The sequence below is a fragment of the Manis pentadactyla genome, chromosome 3, assembly GCF_030020395.1.
Source record: "Manis pentadactyla isolate mManPen7 chromosome 3, mManPen7.hap1, whole genome shotgun sequence".
Classification (NCBI taxonomy): domain Eukaryota; kingdom Metazoa; phylum Chordata; class Mammalia; order Pholidota; family Manidae; genus Manis; species Manis pentadactyla.
In genome coordinates, this window is record NC_080021.1 from 10,349,023 (window position 1) to 10,364,923 (window position 15,901).

The window sequence follows — 15,901 nt, forward strand, 5'->3', positions numbered from 1 at the left end:
GTGTCCTGCTGTCTCTGTGGGGGCCTGTCTCTCAAGCTGTTTCTGCCTGGCAGACCTGCTTCCGTCTCATTCCACCTCCGGTCCCTAGTTCCGCCCACAGGGCACATGGAGCAACCATGTCCGCCTCCAGGGACCAGCACCAGGGCTGTGGGCTGCCAGGTGGGACAGGATCTGACGGGATTCGGATTCTGTTCAGAAAGCAGGCCAAGGGTCTGATACTTTTCAGCCTGACAGCATCCCTTTCTGTTCACAGTGCTTCTTTCCATGGCATTTTCAGAGGATAGTTTTTAGCTTCATTTGTCATTCAGGGAGAAACCCTCCTTTTGGTGGTGACACGTGGTCCTGTTCCGAGTAGGGGGTGAACCTCTGCATTCTGCGTGTTTGCTGTCCAACGCCCTTCAGTATTCAACCTTTCTTTGGGTCCGAAGTGTCAAGCACACTGAGGCTGCCACTGACCATCTCCCTGAATGTGCAGCTACCAGGGGGACGGCCGTGACTTCAAAGCTCCCGCCCACAAGCCAGCAGACACAGCCAGGAACGCGCCCTCCGCGAGAAGCCCAGGGCACCAGAGGGTCTGTGCAGAGAACCTCACCCTGGATGGAGACGACCCCGCCTTCGGAGGGAGAGCAGACGGCGGGCACAGACAGGCTCCCTCCGCTGCGTGCCAGGACCGCGGCCCCTGTGGGCAGCGCCTCTCCCACCCTTCCAGGCTTGGGTGAGAAACTTGCTCCCCTTCCCTCTCGGGTCCTGCTCTCCTGTGCCGTTGCCCCCTCCTGCTCCCTCTGGGCTCACGTACTGACGGAAGCCCTTCCCCTTCTCCCTTCTCTCCCAACCCCTTTCTTGAGCGTCCCTACAATAGAAAGTGATGTGAAGCAGTATAGGTTTGACAGGGACAAGCAAAGGCACATGTTACAGGCACAATGTCCTGCTAACATGTATTCAGAAATTTTTTTATTTTGAGATAGTTGAAGACTCACAAGAGGTTGTGAAAATCGTGCATAGAGTTCCCTGATACCCTTCTCCCAGCATCCCCCAGTGAGAATATTGTAGCACAGGTATTTTTATTGCAGCAAAGCATTTAGCGATAGCACTCTGCAGTTCATACAAAATGGTGAAATGGAGGCAATGTGTCATGACAGGGTTAGGTTAATTTGTAGCTGGCCAAGAATAGGTGAATGACTTGATGCCAGCGCGAAAAGCCACCACCTGCGGCAGGCACGCCAGTGGGTTCCTCCTTCCTCCCCATCTTTGTAGTTGCAATCAGTGCTTTGTCTCTGAAGATGCAGAAGGCATGCTAATCCTTGTGGAAAATAAGATACAACTGAGATGACTTTTGCATTGAGTCAGTACTGTCTCAGTGAGTTCTAACGATGGACCAGAGTCATCAGAATTCATTCATTCACACATCAGACATGTATTTAATACCAGACACCAAGTTAGCTGTTAAAAATACAGCTTTTTCAATGTTCTCTTTCCTTCCTGAGCTCACACACCAGAGAGAGAGAGAGAGACACAGGCAAGGAAACTGACCTCTACAATCCAGCCTACAAAGAACTATTGTCCTGGAGAGCCCAGAGAGGGGCCTGCCAGGGGAGGTGAGGACTGATGGGGGTCAGGCAGGCAGGGGAGCGTGAGGAATGAGAAACAGAAAGCAGAGAATGAGGAGGAGAGGAAAACACATGGGCTTCATTCACCAGGACAGTCCTTACTACAACAGCCAGCATCATGACCATTCTCAAGAATTAGAAACCTTCCAGTATAATATGAAAAAAAGACCTGATTGCAAGTAGCAAAAAATGATAAAATACTCAGCTATAACCCTAACCAGAAAAGTGCCCATTTTATCAGAGAAAAAACTACAAAGCTTTAATTACAGTAATGAAAGCATATTTAAATAAATGAAGTGATATGCCATGTTCTGGATGAGAAGTCTGAATATTTTAAACATGACAACTGTTCCCAACTTAAAACTCTAAAATCCACCAAGGAATTAGTTTTGAAGAATTTTTTAAAAAATGATTTTAGTTCCTACTATGGGAATGAACAAATGAAGACCTATAGCAATTGTTTAAATGAGCAGTGAGGGAATATTTGTCTTAATAACCATCCTGTGATACTCTGGGACAAGCAGTATGATTGTTATTGCTCTCATCTCCATTTTAATGGTAAAGATGAGAAGAGTTACGGCATGTGGCCTCTAGTTCACAGCATGGCCGGGGCAGGAGTAGAATTTACACCTCCAGGTCTCCTAACCTCAAATCCCGCAACTTTTCCACTATGTCACATGATTAGAAATGTATTTCTTATATTTGACAGAGCCCACTGTCCCCCAGACACACACCCTGGCTGATTGCTTGCGTGTCTAAGGGATTTGGGGATTTTTTTTTAACTGATAAGAAGGAAAATAAAGTTCAGTTTGGTCCATTTATTCCAGTTCAGGGAAAAGTTTAAGTACCTGGATTATCTATACTATGCATGCACGTTGCGCCTACTCTTTGATTACGTTGCAGTCGTCTTGCCAGTTTTATATCTGAATCAAAGTGGTCAAGCATATAGTAAGTACACTGTCATGGTCACAGCTACCAGGAGGGTGGCCGGAAACCCATGGGTGGCAGCCAACAGGCCGGTATGGGCTTCCACACTGCCTGTGCCCTGGACTCAGAGCATCGGTGAGAAAACGCCTGGAGCGCCTCCCTGGAAAACACGCTCTTCCACACCGACTTCTCCTGCCGAGGCCATGAGCTCGAGAAGCCTGCCTGGGCCTCCTGCCTGGACAGCGGCCACACGTGCCAGCCCATCCCAGACCAGCCGAGCCACAGGTGAGAGACGATGCTTGCTCCCATCTCCCCCACATTTACGCTAACTTGAACACTGCCTGTTTTTAAAACCTTCCCTAAATTTTTGAAATATGATACACATACAAAAAAAAAAGTAATAAAACATAAGTTAGTGGCATAATGAATAATCATGAAACAACCTTCTTTCTTTATTTTATCCAACCTTTTTCTTCCCATCTTTGAATGAATGAATGGATGGATGGATAAGTAAATGACTCCCCCTTTGCAGGACTCTCCCTTCTCCCCTCTCATTTATGAACTCACTTCCCAATTTCTTCTCCTTTTCCCATTTTCACTGTCCACTGCATAAGTGACTACTAGAAGCTGACGCTGTTCATTCCAGGCAATTCAACTGCCTTTTAGCATAGTATTAATATATTTCATGTTATTAGATTAACTGCATATATATTATGCAAATGCAATGTAATGTATACATTAATTACATATATGAATATAATTACACATACGTTAATATGTAATCATATAATATGAGGAAGACCTGGGAAAAAGCAAGAGGAACATTTTCAGGTGTGATCCCAATTCTGTGTATGTACATGTATTGATGTATGTGTGTGCATGTGTGATAAACATGCACAGAAAATAGAAAACAAAACACATTAAGACTGAAAAGAACTTCCAACATATTAATCTTGGCCAAACTGAGGAAGTAGATATGATTTTTATTTTTCTTTACTCCAGTGTCATAAATTTTCCCTGTTTTCTACTCCTATCATTGGACAAAAAAAGGTTTATTTTTACAATCACATCCTTTGATATGTGCAGCCAGAGGCCCTCCCATGCTCACCACAATCAGTGGATTGTAACATGTCCTTCCTGTGCTGTTAATGTCTGTGAATTTGACCTTTCCCCTTTGGGCCATGCTCTCCTCAAGGACATGTATCTTTAATCTCCAGTTTCTGTGAAACACAGCAGGCATTCAGTAGAAGTTTGAATTACCCTAATTTCTTAAGAAACAGAGGGGAAGGAGTAGAGGAATTTTCATGGGCATACATGTAAAGTCTTGACTTTAGGCTCAAAATCTCAAATGCACAAACAGACCTGGGGATGCAATTTTGATAGCTCTAATTGGAGAAACACCTGACATAATTGCTTAGGGAAAAAATAAAAGCTAGCACACTTGGGTTTTGCCAGCCACACAGCAGCCAGAGCAGCCCTGAGGCTGTGAGCTCCGGTCTTTTATTTCAGACGCAGAGGGGTAGAAACTCCGACTCCACCATTGCCCTGGGTCCTTGGGCAGTTTTCTTGATCTCTCTGATTCTCAGGTTTTTCATCGTCAGAGTGGAGGAGATAATACCCTTTTCAGAGTGGTCATGATGATTAAAGTAGGTGATGTCTGTAAGGGTTCAGCTCAGCACACGGCACAATCACTGGCATCTCCTAGTGACCTGCCCCACTGTGCACACAGCGGCTGGCCTCAGGAGACACCCTTGTCTGGGAAGGGTCCTGGCAGACGGGACACTCAGCAGAGGAGAGCGTGGGTCTGTTTTTGGGTTTCAGTGCATTTCAGCCCTAACCCTCTGTGATTTTGCAGTCATTTACCTAAAACTGAATAACTAAGCTGCTGATAGCAATCACAGACATGTATGTAAACGCTGTGGGTTGTGGTGAAGGCTGCTCAGTTTCTAGAACTACACAGAAACACACCCTGGCAGCAAGCATCAGCTAACATCTTCGGCTGTCAGGGGCTTATAGTCCAGCGCCTGAAGAGGGATCCGAGGAAAGTGCTGACCCGCTGCAAGGAAATGACAAGACTCCTTTGAGGAAGTTGCGCCTCCTGCCTACACGCATCTGTGTGAATGTGCCATGCTGTGTCTGGTCCCGACACGGTGGTCCAGGTGGAGTAGAGGCTATGTTTACCTGCACACTGCCCCACCGGCAGTCCTGGCAGAGGAGCATGATACATACCGAGAAGTATTAGAGCCCTGAGTGGCCTCAAGACCCTGCTTCCGTCTCACCACACCTCACCCCTCCAGGTCATCCTCCAGTCTCCAGCCAGAGCAGACTACCCAACACTCACTCCCCGGGCCTCTGCTTACGCTCTGTCCCCTGTCTGCAGGCCCATTCTCCTCGCTCACAGCTTAGCCTCTTCTGTCTTGGGGAGGATGCCACTTGCTCCCACCCTATCCATATGGTCAGCCTCCCCCCTTTCCTTCTGCTCATCCCCATGGGCAAACCTGCCTGTTTCAGCTTCCTCTCCATCACTCCCTGGAAGGAGTCTGCTTGGCCGGTTTTGCCAGAGGCCAGAATCTTGACGTCAAGGATGGCATCCTGAAGCCGCCCTTATACCAGGTCTTTACGAACATGCTCCAGAGGATCATTGAGATGAGCCAGGCCATGCTCTGGCATGAAAATGACAGACAGCTGTCAGGGGTAGGCATGGAGGAAATGTGCACACGGAGACTCAGAGGAGTGAAAAGCCTATCCCTGCCCTTTGTGCAGGAGCTCCGTGCTTGCATGCTGCATGTGCAAGCCGCCACTCCCCTGCAGAGTCCCATCGCTCGCACCAGTGTCAGCTGGCTTCCCAGGGCACCACACATGGCAGCACAGACACTGATGGGACGGGCCCTTGGCCTCCTGTGCACTGGCCACGCCTCTGTTGTCGGTTCTCTCTCTCCCTTGTTTTTGCATCCTCAGTACGCGGCCAGGTGCCTACCCTAACACCCAGCACTGGTCAAATAGGGTAGGACTGGTGGCAGGGGGCCTCTTCTCCCCATCAGGTGTCCCGAGAGGAAATGCTGGCTCTTCTCTGACTCCGCTCGTCCCAGGAACATTCACCGCTGGTGCACAGACTCCGAGTCCAACCAAGGCACCGGCACCCGGATACCCACAGACAGGTAGGAACGTGCTGCCGGTAAGAGAACCCCCGACATCACACGGCTTAGGGGCAGAGGTGGGTGGGACGGGGGCCAGCAGGCCAGCTGAGCTGGGTTTCTCACAGGGGGTGTCAGGCTGAGTTTCAGAAAACAAGTTGACTACATCCAGATCTATCCTGATCTGTATGACTGCACTTTATTGGTTCTAACAGGGGCGGGGGCAGGAGAACTAGCTCAGAAGCCTTGCTGTGCTGCTAAATTGCCCTGTGACCTTCGAGAAATCACCTCCTCGTCTTTGCTACAGTTTCCCTACAGATTTCAAGAGCTCTTCATCCTTACAGGCCATGATGCTCTAGTTCTCATTTGATATTTGGGAGCCGCTCTTGCCCCTTGCAGGTGACTTCCCTGCCCTGTTGCCGTTTGCCCCTGGAGAAGAGCCAACCCTGCTCCCAGGACCCCGTCGAGTTTCAAGTAGGTACAGCGCCCCAGCCCTCCTGCTGCTTTTGTTTGTTTCCAATGACATTGGCTTGATAAATTTAGATTCAGACTGCTGGGATTCAAGTTCCAGCTCTACCATTTACTGATGAGTGGCCTCCAGCTCTCAACTTCCAGAATTCAGTTCTCTCAGCTATAAAGGGAGAATAATAACAATTATCGCGGGCACTGAGAATGTCCTTTTTCCCTACAGGATTATGTATTAAGTAAGGTAATGTGTGTGGAAGTGACTAGGAACTGCAGAGCTCCGTATAACTTAATCCAATCCACTTTTACTGCATGAATGCCCTTTTAAGCAACATGCTTCGTGCTTTGCAAATGGAAGCTGTTCTTATAATGGGCACGATGTTAGCAGACGGGCTGGAGGGAGTAAAGGATGATCCGAACTTCAACGCCCACTCACTGGGTATGACTTATATTTGTTCAGTTTTAAAGGACACCCTGCCTTCCCCACCCTGCATATGTAATTCTGGAGGGAACATTTCCCGGGCTTGGACCTGGGTGTTCAGGACTCCTGACAGAGGTTCAGGGCTTGGGCTCCTGTGGTGCGGGCAGCTTTTCCCAGCTTTGGGATGTCTCTCTCTGTTCTGTTGAGCCCAGTTTCCATAGAAGAAATTGATACATTTCTCTCAATTCCAAGAGAGAAATTGATACAAAGCAGTCCTTCAAAGCTGGTTGAGTCCTCAGGCCCTTCCCACTTCGGGATGTCCCCGGGGCCATCCAGTCATCTGTCAGCAGGACATTATTAAACTCCTGGAGCCTGCACAGTCTCCTTTTTCATATCATGTACAGTCCGCCTCAGCCCCCTCACCCTGCAGTGAACGGTGAATGGGCCTTTCAGACACAAAGACGTGATTATGCTACCACAGGAAATTACAGCCTTCTTTAGAACCCAGGGGTTCTGAAGAAACACACTAGTGGTGCAGATGGAGGCAGTTGTCAGACTGAGTTCTAGAAAATAAGTTGACTATATATCCATACCTATCTGTATCTATATTTATGTCTGCACCTGTATCTACCTATATAGTTGTATCTACCTGTCTATCTTTTTGTACATCCATCCATCCAATGAGAACTATAAATATAAAATAAAGGGATTCTGCCATCTTCCAATAAATGATTCTGCCCGCCCACAAACAAAATCATGCCACAGAGTTGTCGAGATTCACTCATTTATCTACCCAGTGATTATTTATTGAGCTCCTACTATTTCCCAAGCCCTGTGCTAAGCCTATTTTTACTTTGTCTTTGCAATAATTCTGCAAGGTAGGTAGTATTAATCTTCATCAGGCGGTTTTAGTGGGTCCTGCGAATAAAAAGTAACTAAGTTTTGAGCCTAGATCTGTTTAGTTCCAAAGCATATGCTCATTTCACCCTTCTATGTTATCTACTCCAAAATTCTCCGTAAGTACAAAAAAAATGTGATTTGTGGGAGAAACATGTAAGATTCCTTAGAGAAAAACTGGTAAATGCTGTGTATCCAGAAAGGAAGAGATTACTTCCATCTGGAGGGATCATTCCAGAGCATTTTATTGATTGAGAAAGTGGCATCTGAACAGGGTTGCTTCTAAATATGCATTTCAAGCAGAAGTAAGGCTTATTATGCAAAGGTACTGAGGCAGGACAGGACTGATGTTTCCCAGGGGCTGAGAAAGGCCTTTGTGGCTGCAATTCTGATGCTGAAGGGGAGAGTAATGAGGAGTAGGGGTGGAGAGGCTGGCAAGGGTGAGATCCCCAGAACCATGTCAAGTTGCGTGGACCTCTTCTGAGGCACAGTGGAAGGTGGGAATGATGACATCAGGTTTGTGTGGCAGAAAGAGCTCCCTGGCTGCAGAGTGGACACTGACAGATGTGAGAGTGTGAGTGGAGATACCGGTGAGGAGACTATCATACTGATGGCCAGGGATGAAGGGGGCTGGAGCTAGAATGTGGCTGTGTGCATAGGGAGGCAAGCAGTATTTGGAAAGAGAGGATCAAGAGGATGTGACGAGGCAGAGTGAGCACCAGGAAGGAAGGAACCGAACATCATGCCCAAGTTTGAGCAAGTGAGTGTTATTTCCTGGGATGGAGAAGCAGCAGGGAGGTAGGGAAGGGGGGACGGACACGGAAATGAAGCCCAAGGAAGGTTAAATGCATTCAAGCAGTGAGGTGTGGGTTATGAGCTTAGGCTCCAGAGTCAGATCTTGTCAAGAGTCACTACCTGCTGTATAACTGATCAAACTGCAGAATCACTCAGACCCTCAGCATCCTCTTCTATGAAACAGTACTTCAGATATCTTCACCACATGATTTTTGAAGGATTAAGTGAACAAGTGTACATAAAGAACTTAGGAAAGGGCCTGATACATAGTAGGTGCTCAATAAATGTTAGAGAAAAAATTCTGGCATATTTATAAAAATTGGTGAAAGTTCTGGAGGGTTTAATGTTCTTTTTGACTCAGCATGAGATTTAAAATACATTTCCTTTCTACATTTTCTGTTAAATCTTTCTTTAACACTATGAGCCCTCTTCTCCACTTTAATAAATGAGAAGCTGCTAAATTATAATTTTCAAAAGGATAAAAACATGACTCATGGAAATATAAAATGAACACGTGTCAAAGATGATATGAGGAAAACAGGAAGATATCAGGTTGGTTCAATGAGAGTTTAAGGAATTATATTTATACAGTCAGTCAAAGGCATTTTGAAATCGATTTGCTAATTGATATCTACAGCAATAAAATTTTTTATTTTTTATTGGGCAGGAAACAATTGCTTCTTTGCCTCAGATAGAAATTATTTGCATTGCTAGTTAACCTCTATCCCTTCACAGAAGTAAAGTCATCTACTCAGTAAGTCAGTCAAAGATACACAGCCCTAGATAACCAGATAATCTCTGCAGGTATGCTTAACACCCAGAACTGCACCGAAAGGATGCTCAATAATTCCTTTGGCTCATTTCCAGGTTTCAGACCATTTTTCTGACAGAGGTGAGAGTGTGAGTGGAGACACCAGTGAGGAGACTATTATACTGATGGCCAGAGATGAAGGGGGCTGGAGCTAGAAGGTGGCTGTGTGCATAGGGAGGCAAGCGGTATTCAGAAAGAGAGGATTAGTGATTCTTTGTTAAGAGATTATCAATATCCTAACCTTCAAATCACAGGAGGGCGGGCTCCGTGGGAGGAAGGCTCTTTCCTTTCTTACTCATTGCTGTGCCCTTAGTGTCTGATAGCAAAGCCTGGCTATAGTGGACACTCAGCACATTTTTAATAAAGTAATAATTGATTGTTTATTACTTTTTAAAAATATTTATTGTTTATTCCATGCCAGGAACTTGGTGATATGCTTGGTATTAATTGTCTCTTTTAATCTTCCCAGTCACCCTATGGTGATGCACACCCATGCACATGTACACAGTCACACACACATGCACATATATTTATATCCACATACGCACCCATGAAAAACTCATGCCCCCATGCATGCACACACTTATACACCTGTATGCACACATATGCCCTTGCACATACACACACACACCATAACCCTCTGTACCAACAAATTATTCTTTATTTCCCCATCAACAAACCAGCTCTTGCATGGTGATGAATCATATACTCCATCCCTTACACTGGAAATGTCCCCACCTGATCCATTCTGTTCAGTGGTTTAGATCCTCATTTAAGATTTGCTCCCCAGTGAAATCATGTGTGATTTCCCATCAGGTCTGGATGCCCACCTTTCTCCACCTCTCTCTTGGAACTCTCACTGCAGCTTTACCAGGCAATGGTGAAGCAACACAGTATTTCTGCAAGATCCATCTCACTTCCTGAGATCAGGAGCAAAGTACCCAACAAAGGGAAGGTGCTTGCTAAATTCTTGGTTATTTACACTGGTCTGGGACTGTGTCTTCTAGGGTGTCCTCAGTCATTCCACAAAGAAAGGGTTTCTGTTACCCCGGCCATCCAGAAGCTCAACCCTTGCCTGATGGAGCTATGCCGCTTTTTCCAGCAATGTCTCTGCATGAGCCAGAGAAGAGTCCCCAGGATGGAGGCCATGAGGTAAACTTGGCCAGTTGCTGCTTTTTCACATCCAGTATTTAGGGGCTTGTTATTCTGCCTGGCTTCTCTGCAGGCCACAAGGTGGCCAGGCATTAAATAATCCATAGGCAGATAGCAGGGGTACTTCAAGGAATGTACTCCCCAGTGAATCCTCTACTAGACAGCCAGAGTGGAACCCCATTCATTTCTGGGTCTCCAGAACCAAGCACAGGGCCTGGCACACCAGGTGCAGCTGACTCAAGTCACACCGAGTTGAGCTGGGTCCCATGTGGTGGGATGCTTACAGAGGACCGCAGGGCTCAGCCTGCAGAGGTTTGCTAGAAGAGAATGATCAAGGATATGTCCATCTAAATTCCAGTGCTTTCATAACCCCTAGCACTTATTAGCTGTTCAAATGCAAAGACTGTAAAAAGAAAATTAGAAGGCAGACCCCATTTTTTATTAAGAAGGACCTTTTCCTACCCTGGAATGCAGACATACTATCCTTTCTTCCAGGGTTTTTTCTTGACTGCAGGCCCAGAACCAAGCAAGCGTAGATGAGTACTTCTACTCCAGTGGTCTGGGGTCAGTCTCTTAGATCTTTAATGTTATTTTCAAAATGTACTCATGATCCTTCTGCTTTTCATGTCTCCATGATCTCTGGCTCTGAGTCCCCAGTCCAGGTTTGTAGGCTTTTCCCGCCATCTCTTTCTGGCCCTGCTCTTGGGTCCATCCATCAGCATCAATGTTTCCATTCAAGCAAAATCTATGGACTCAAGGTGTTCGCAAGCAAGGTGGAGGCCATTCCCTACCACGCAGGCTTGGCCTAAAGAAGAGAAATTTTGAGCAACAATACTTTCTTACAGGATCTGTGTGCTTCTAGATACTTCTTCCACTAGCTCTTTGAATCAACGGCATGTGTTGAGTCTCCACTATTTATCAGTTACACAAAGTGCTAAGCCATAGGAATAGGAATGGAGTGGTGAATCAGAAACAGACCCAGAAACAGAGGATTTCTGAGAAGAAGAAATAAACACAAATTAAAATATGAAAGAGTGACAGAACGAAGTCATGTACACAGGCAAAACCTATTAATCATACTTCCGTGGGGGGGAAAAAATCACACTTGAAAAGTCTATACTGTAAATATTGGATTGAAGGATAAATGGGGAAGGAAGAAGTTTCCAGAAAGATATTTTGAGTTTAAGTTTAGAGAAATGAAGCACTTGTAAACCTGAGCTAATCCCTTCTTTCCCCTGTATTTTAATAGTGAATTATTCTATAATCTCATACAGAGCATTGAATTCAGGCTAAGAATAGCATAACTTTATAGCTTTACTCAGTATGTTTGTTGAATAAGGCGGTCCCTGTGATGAAGAAGTGGGGAGGATGGCCATGTAAAGAGACAAATTATAGAGCAATGTGAAAGGTAGTGTAGCAGATCCTGATTATGGACTGTGGGGCCCAAGAGGAAATAACTAATAGGGCTTGATGGAGGAGTAGGAGTTTTCTAGGCAGAAAATGGGAAAGGCCACTCGAGGCAAAAGGAACAGCATGTGCAAAGACAGAAAGAGAAGCAGCCTGAAACATCTTAAGATCCCTGTCCAATGTGGCCGCAGCAAGGATGGCTGGCCACTGTCCCTAGCATATGTCCCTACTCAGGAAAACCTTGCTCTTTCAAGCACCTGGTTAGCTCTTGCAAATGAGTTCTGATTTTCCCTATACAGCTCCGGCCCTGCCTACATGCCCGGCCCCACATAATTCCAGGAGCACTACTCCTGTCACAGGGGAGAAGCATTCTTACCTACACTGCCAGACTGCTGAGAGAACAGATTGAAATAAAATGAAATAATACACTGAGTCATTTCTGCAGAGTGCCTGGACAGCTGCGCTCTGGCTGCTGACGGGTGAAGATACATTCGTGGTTGTCACTGCATTGCTCTCTGTCTACTTACAGCCAAGTTTGAATCCATCTCTAGCATCCTTAACATGTTGTTGCTGTGGCAACCAAATACCTAATGGACATGTCAGCTGTTGGCCAAGCTTTTGAGGTGTCACCTTGAGAGCGTGGGGTCCCAGGCTCACCATTAAAGGAGCCCTGGTGGTATCCATCATTCCCCTCGACTCTCAGATCCGTTCCCTGTGTTTTCTTACTCTGCTCTGTAGACAGTGGGTGGTACATTCTGCATTTCCCAGAATACCTTGCCAGCTAGCTTCCTGTTAGTTTATCCAGTGGAAGATATTGGCAGGAAATTAGAGGGCAGTGGAGGGGAGAAGCCCGGGATTTTCTCTCCCTTTATTTCTACTTTCAGCAATATTTTCCCTGATGGTCCTTTCTAACCTCTTCACAGGTTAACAAAAGAACAGAAGAATGACAGAGTTCTTCTAACCCTTTTTTAACTAACTCCCAGTGTTAAATGTTCTCTGTAGACCACCTGGGCTGCTTTTCCTAGCTGGGTCCTGACTCATATCAGCCTTACTGCCCACTGGAATGGCAGTGTGTTCTGGCATGGAGTGGATGACCTGGGTTAAAATCCAACTCTGCCACTTGAAAGCAGTGCGTCCTTGGGCCGATCAGTTTGCTTGGTTTTGCAGTGTCCTGTGAGCTCAGGGTATTGGAACTTGGGAAATCTTTACAGCCAGCTTTATTGGAGCAGTAGGTTGCTCCCCAGAATATGCTAGAATCCCAGAATAATAGAGATGGAAGAGAAATTGGAGCATGGTTAGCCTGACCTCCTCACATACCAGCTGAGGGACTGGAAAGGATTCCCAGAGCCCCGCGGTGCGCTTGTGACTCAGCCTGTCCTGAAAGCTCTTCTTCCCCATTACGTGTCAGCGCCGTTTTCACTGAAGCCCGGTGAAGCACTGCCTGCTGCCACCAGCCAGGAGCAGGATATGGTTTTGCAAAGTTTTGGCAGCATTGTTAGCTATGCCAGCAATGCACTTACTCTGCTTCACACCCAATAATAAATAAGTGAACATCACCATTGATTGAGCACCTATTACAACCCTGGCCCTGTTCAGGACCTTTGCAAATGTGATTAATTAAATCTCATTTAATCCCCATGAAAACCTGTAAGTGTAGGTTCTATAGTTGCTTTGTTTATAGGTGAAAAAAACCAAGGCCAGAGAATTAAGTAATCTGCTTGAAGTCACACGTCCTCGTAAGTCATGATGCTAGGAGGACAAAATGTGGGTCTTTCTGACTCCAAGGTCTAAGCTGTTTCCTACTCGGCCTCCTTCTCTACCTCTCCTCCCACATCTATAAAGATGGAGAGGAGGCTCCTTGCTGTGAATAATTGGCCGTTATGATTTTTAAAAATTATGGTTGTCTTCTAATAGCCACAAAGGATAGTGATTGCTCTCATCTCTGATTCAAATGTTAGGTACTGTCTTGAACACTATTCCTGGTTTCTGAAGAATGCAACCTACATCTGTCAGAGGGTGAAAAGGGTGTCCCACTCACACAGTGAGTATGCAGCTGGACTGTGTTGTAACCAGGCGATGAATGCAGTATGCAAAAGGGCTCTAGAGCCCTGAGTGAGTGCCCTGCCTTAGCAGGGGGGGCCGTTGGAACAGGTGTAGCTCATCTGGTCATCATTACTTCTAGACAAAAAGAGTCTAGGGTGGTTCTGATTCCCCATCACCTAGCTGTTTAATTTTTGCAAGGAGGTATAGAAAAGAAAAAGGAAGAAAAAAAAAAAAGCAGGAGTCAGCCTGAGCAAGCGATGTTGCATTCTGTGTGATCTCAGGCAAGTTTCTTAATCTGAATCCCCATGTAAGCTAAAAACACAGGCAAAGAAAAATCAGATAAAAGGCAAACACTTATTTGTGTATAAATTATGAATTGTGTATAAATGAGATAAACACTCACATTCCTGGCCAAAGCAAAATTTATGAAATTATTCAAGAAAAAGAAGGCAGCACAAAGAGATGCCAGGTTCAGCTGTTTTTTTCTCCCACTCCTGCTGACCAAAGTGGCTGATCTAGTCAGTTGGGCCCCAAAACCATTGGTTCGGCAACTTTATTGTGCCATCTACTGGGACTATCTGGCCTCTTAAAACGCATGGAACTATATTGAACTCTGTGAAAAATCCCTTCTTAGCGTAACACAAATATGAGCTAGGGGCTCACGTGGCCCAGTCTTGGCCATGTTTTACATTAAAGAAAAAGTTTGGCCACCCAATCCTTCCTTTTCCCCTTAGAGAACATGGGATGGGACCTGCTAGCGTGAACACCCCTCAGAAAGTCCTCTTGCTCCAGGGCCCTCTGTGGCTCTCACGGCCCACAGGCCACCATCTCGGAGCTTCTGTCCAGGCCTTGTCTTCCAACTTCTCAGTAACTCTCCTAAAGTCCAGCTTGCTCGCCGTCCTCTCTGCTTGCATAAATCAGCGCTGTTTATTTTCTTTTCCTTTGCTTCTGTACTTCCTTCTTTCTCAAAACACACTTCCCCCTTTTTTTCTTTCATTCTTTTTCTGTAGGTGGCGTCAACAATAGACATTTATTATCTTACACTTTGGCTTCTGGAGGTTTGAGGTCAGGATGTCCTCAGGGTTGGTTTCCCTTGGCTTTAGGTGGCTTGTAGATGGCCGTCTGCTCTCTCTGTGGCCACACAGTCTCCACGGTGTGATACTGTGTCCTCTCCTCTTATGAGGATGCCAGGCATATAGGAGTAGGACTCACCCCAAGGGCCTCACTTCACCTTAATTAGGTCCTTACAGGTCATTTTCCCAGACACGCTTCTCCTGTCTTCTCTATCATCACTTTTATTCCACAGCACAAAAGCCAGGCATTTGCCAAGTCAAAATACAAATCCCTTTACCTGGTAGGGAGAGAAGGAATAGGAAACCTTGCCAACGACTTATAATTGGATAGCTTTCCATTGTTCTTGCCACACTAAAATTGCTACACAACCAGTTGCTTTACGCAACAACATATTAATGAGTTTAGATTAGCTTTATGCAAAGTGGGGAGGTGAGGTAGACATAGCTGGGTGTTAGAAAGACATCAGTGGGCCCAGCCACACACTTACCCTCTGGAAGCACCTGGGTCATTACAAAGTCAGAACTTGTGTTGATAGAGCATTTCCTTCTCAGTACCTTGAGTTCCCTCTTCTTTTTACTGTTTTTTTTTTTTCAGCCTTGAAACAAAAATGCCTTGAAAACATCTGCAAGTCTGTGTGAGGCCTTGAGTAAGCAATGGGACCTAACAGTAAATTGAGCTGTATCTCATCACCCTAGCCCCAGGCCCAAGGGGGATGCATTTGCAGAATTCACCCAGGTTCCAGCCAGATCATCAGTTAATTGATAACAGTTCTTCTTGCAAGTAGCGTTTCTTGCTCTCCTGTGAATCCATGTAAGGTTTTGGAGTGTAAGGCCAAATTTACGGACCTCACAGCAAATGTGGTAATGCCAACTCCCCTGTTTGCTCCAACATTACAGAAACCTGCTTCTATGCTCAAGAAACCGCCATGAGGCTTGCAGCCCTCCTGAGACTGGAGAAATGGGTTGCAGGTGTCACACTGGCATGAGCAAACTAGTCCAGGCACAGGGACCAATCTAGGATGGAAAGTGACTTAAGGCTGGAACTCTAGGAAGACAGCACCAGCGTAAATGAGGCAAACGGAGCCCAGATTTTGAAGAGGCTCGCATGTGATTTCTCCATACAGTCACGGGCAGCCAGGCACAGTCAGACTCGCTGCGCTGTGGGGTCC

The 15,901-nt window shown here is 46.0% G+C and overlaps 1 protein-coding gene across 1 annotated transcript in view; it reads left to right on the plus strand.

The window, feature by feature from the left end:
* The window catches only part of HHLA1 (HHLA1 neighbor of OC90), a 30,803-nt gene extending 15,432 nt beyond the window's left edge, over positions 1-15,371 (plus strand). Inside the window, exons 10-16 of the mRNA XM_036890513.2 lie at positions 470-715; positions 2,580-2,819; positions 5,624-5,692; positions 6,068-6,142; positions 10,065-10,209; positions 13,575-13,657; positions 15,328-15,371. Of these exons, the coding sequence (XP_036746408.2) occupies positions 470-715; positions 2,580-2,819; positions 5,624-5,692; positions 6,068-6,142; positions 10,065-10,209; positions 13,575-13,657; positions 15,328-15,371 (902 nt within the window). The remainder of the gene's footprint in view (positions 1-469; positions 716-2,579; positions 2,820-5,623; positions 5,693-6,067; positions 6,143-10,064; positions 10,210-13,574; positions 13,658-15,327) is intronic.
* The last annotated feature ends 530 nt before the right edge of the window (positions 15,372-15,901 follow it).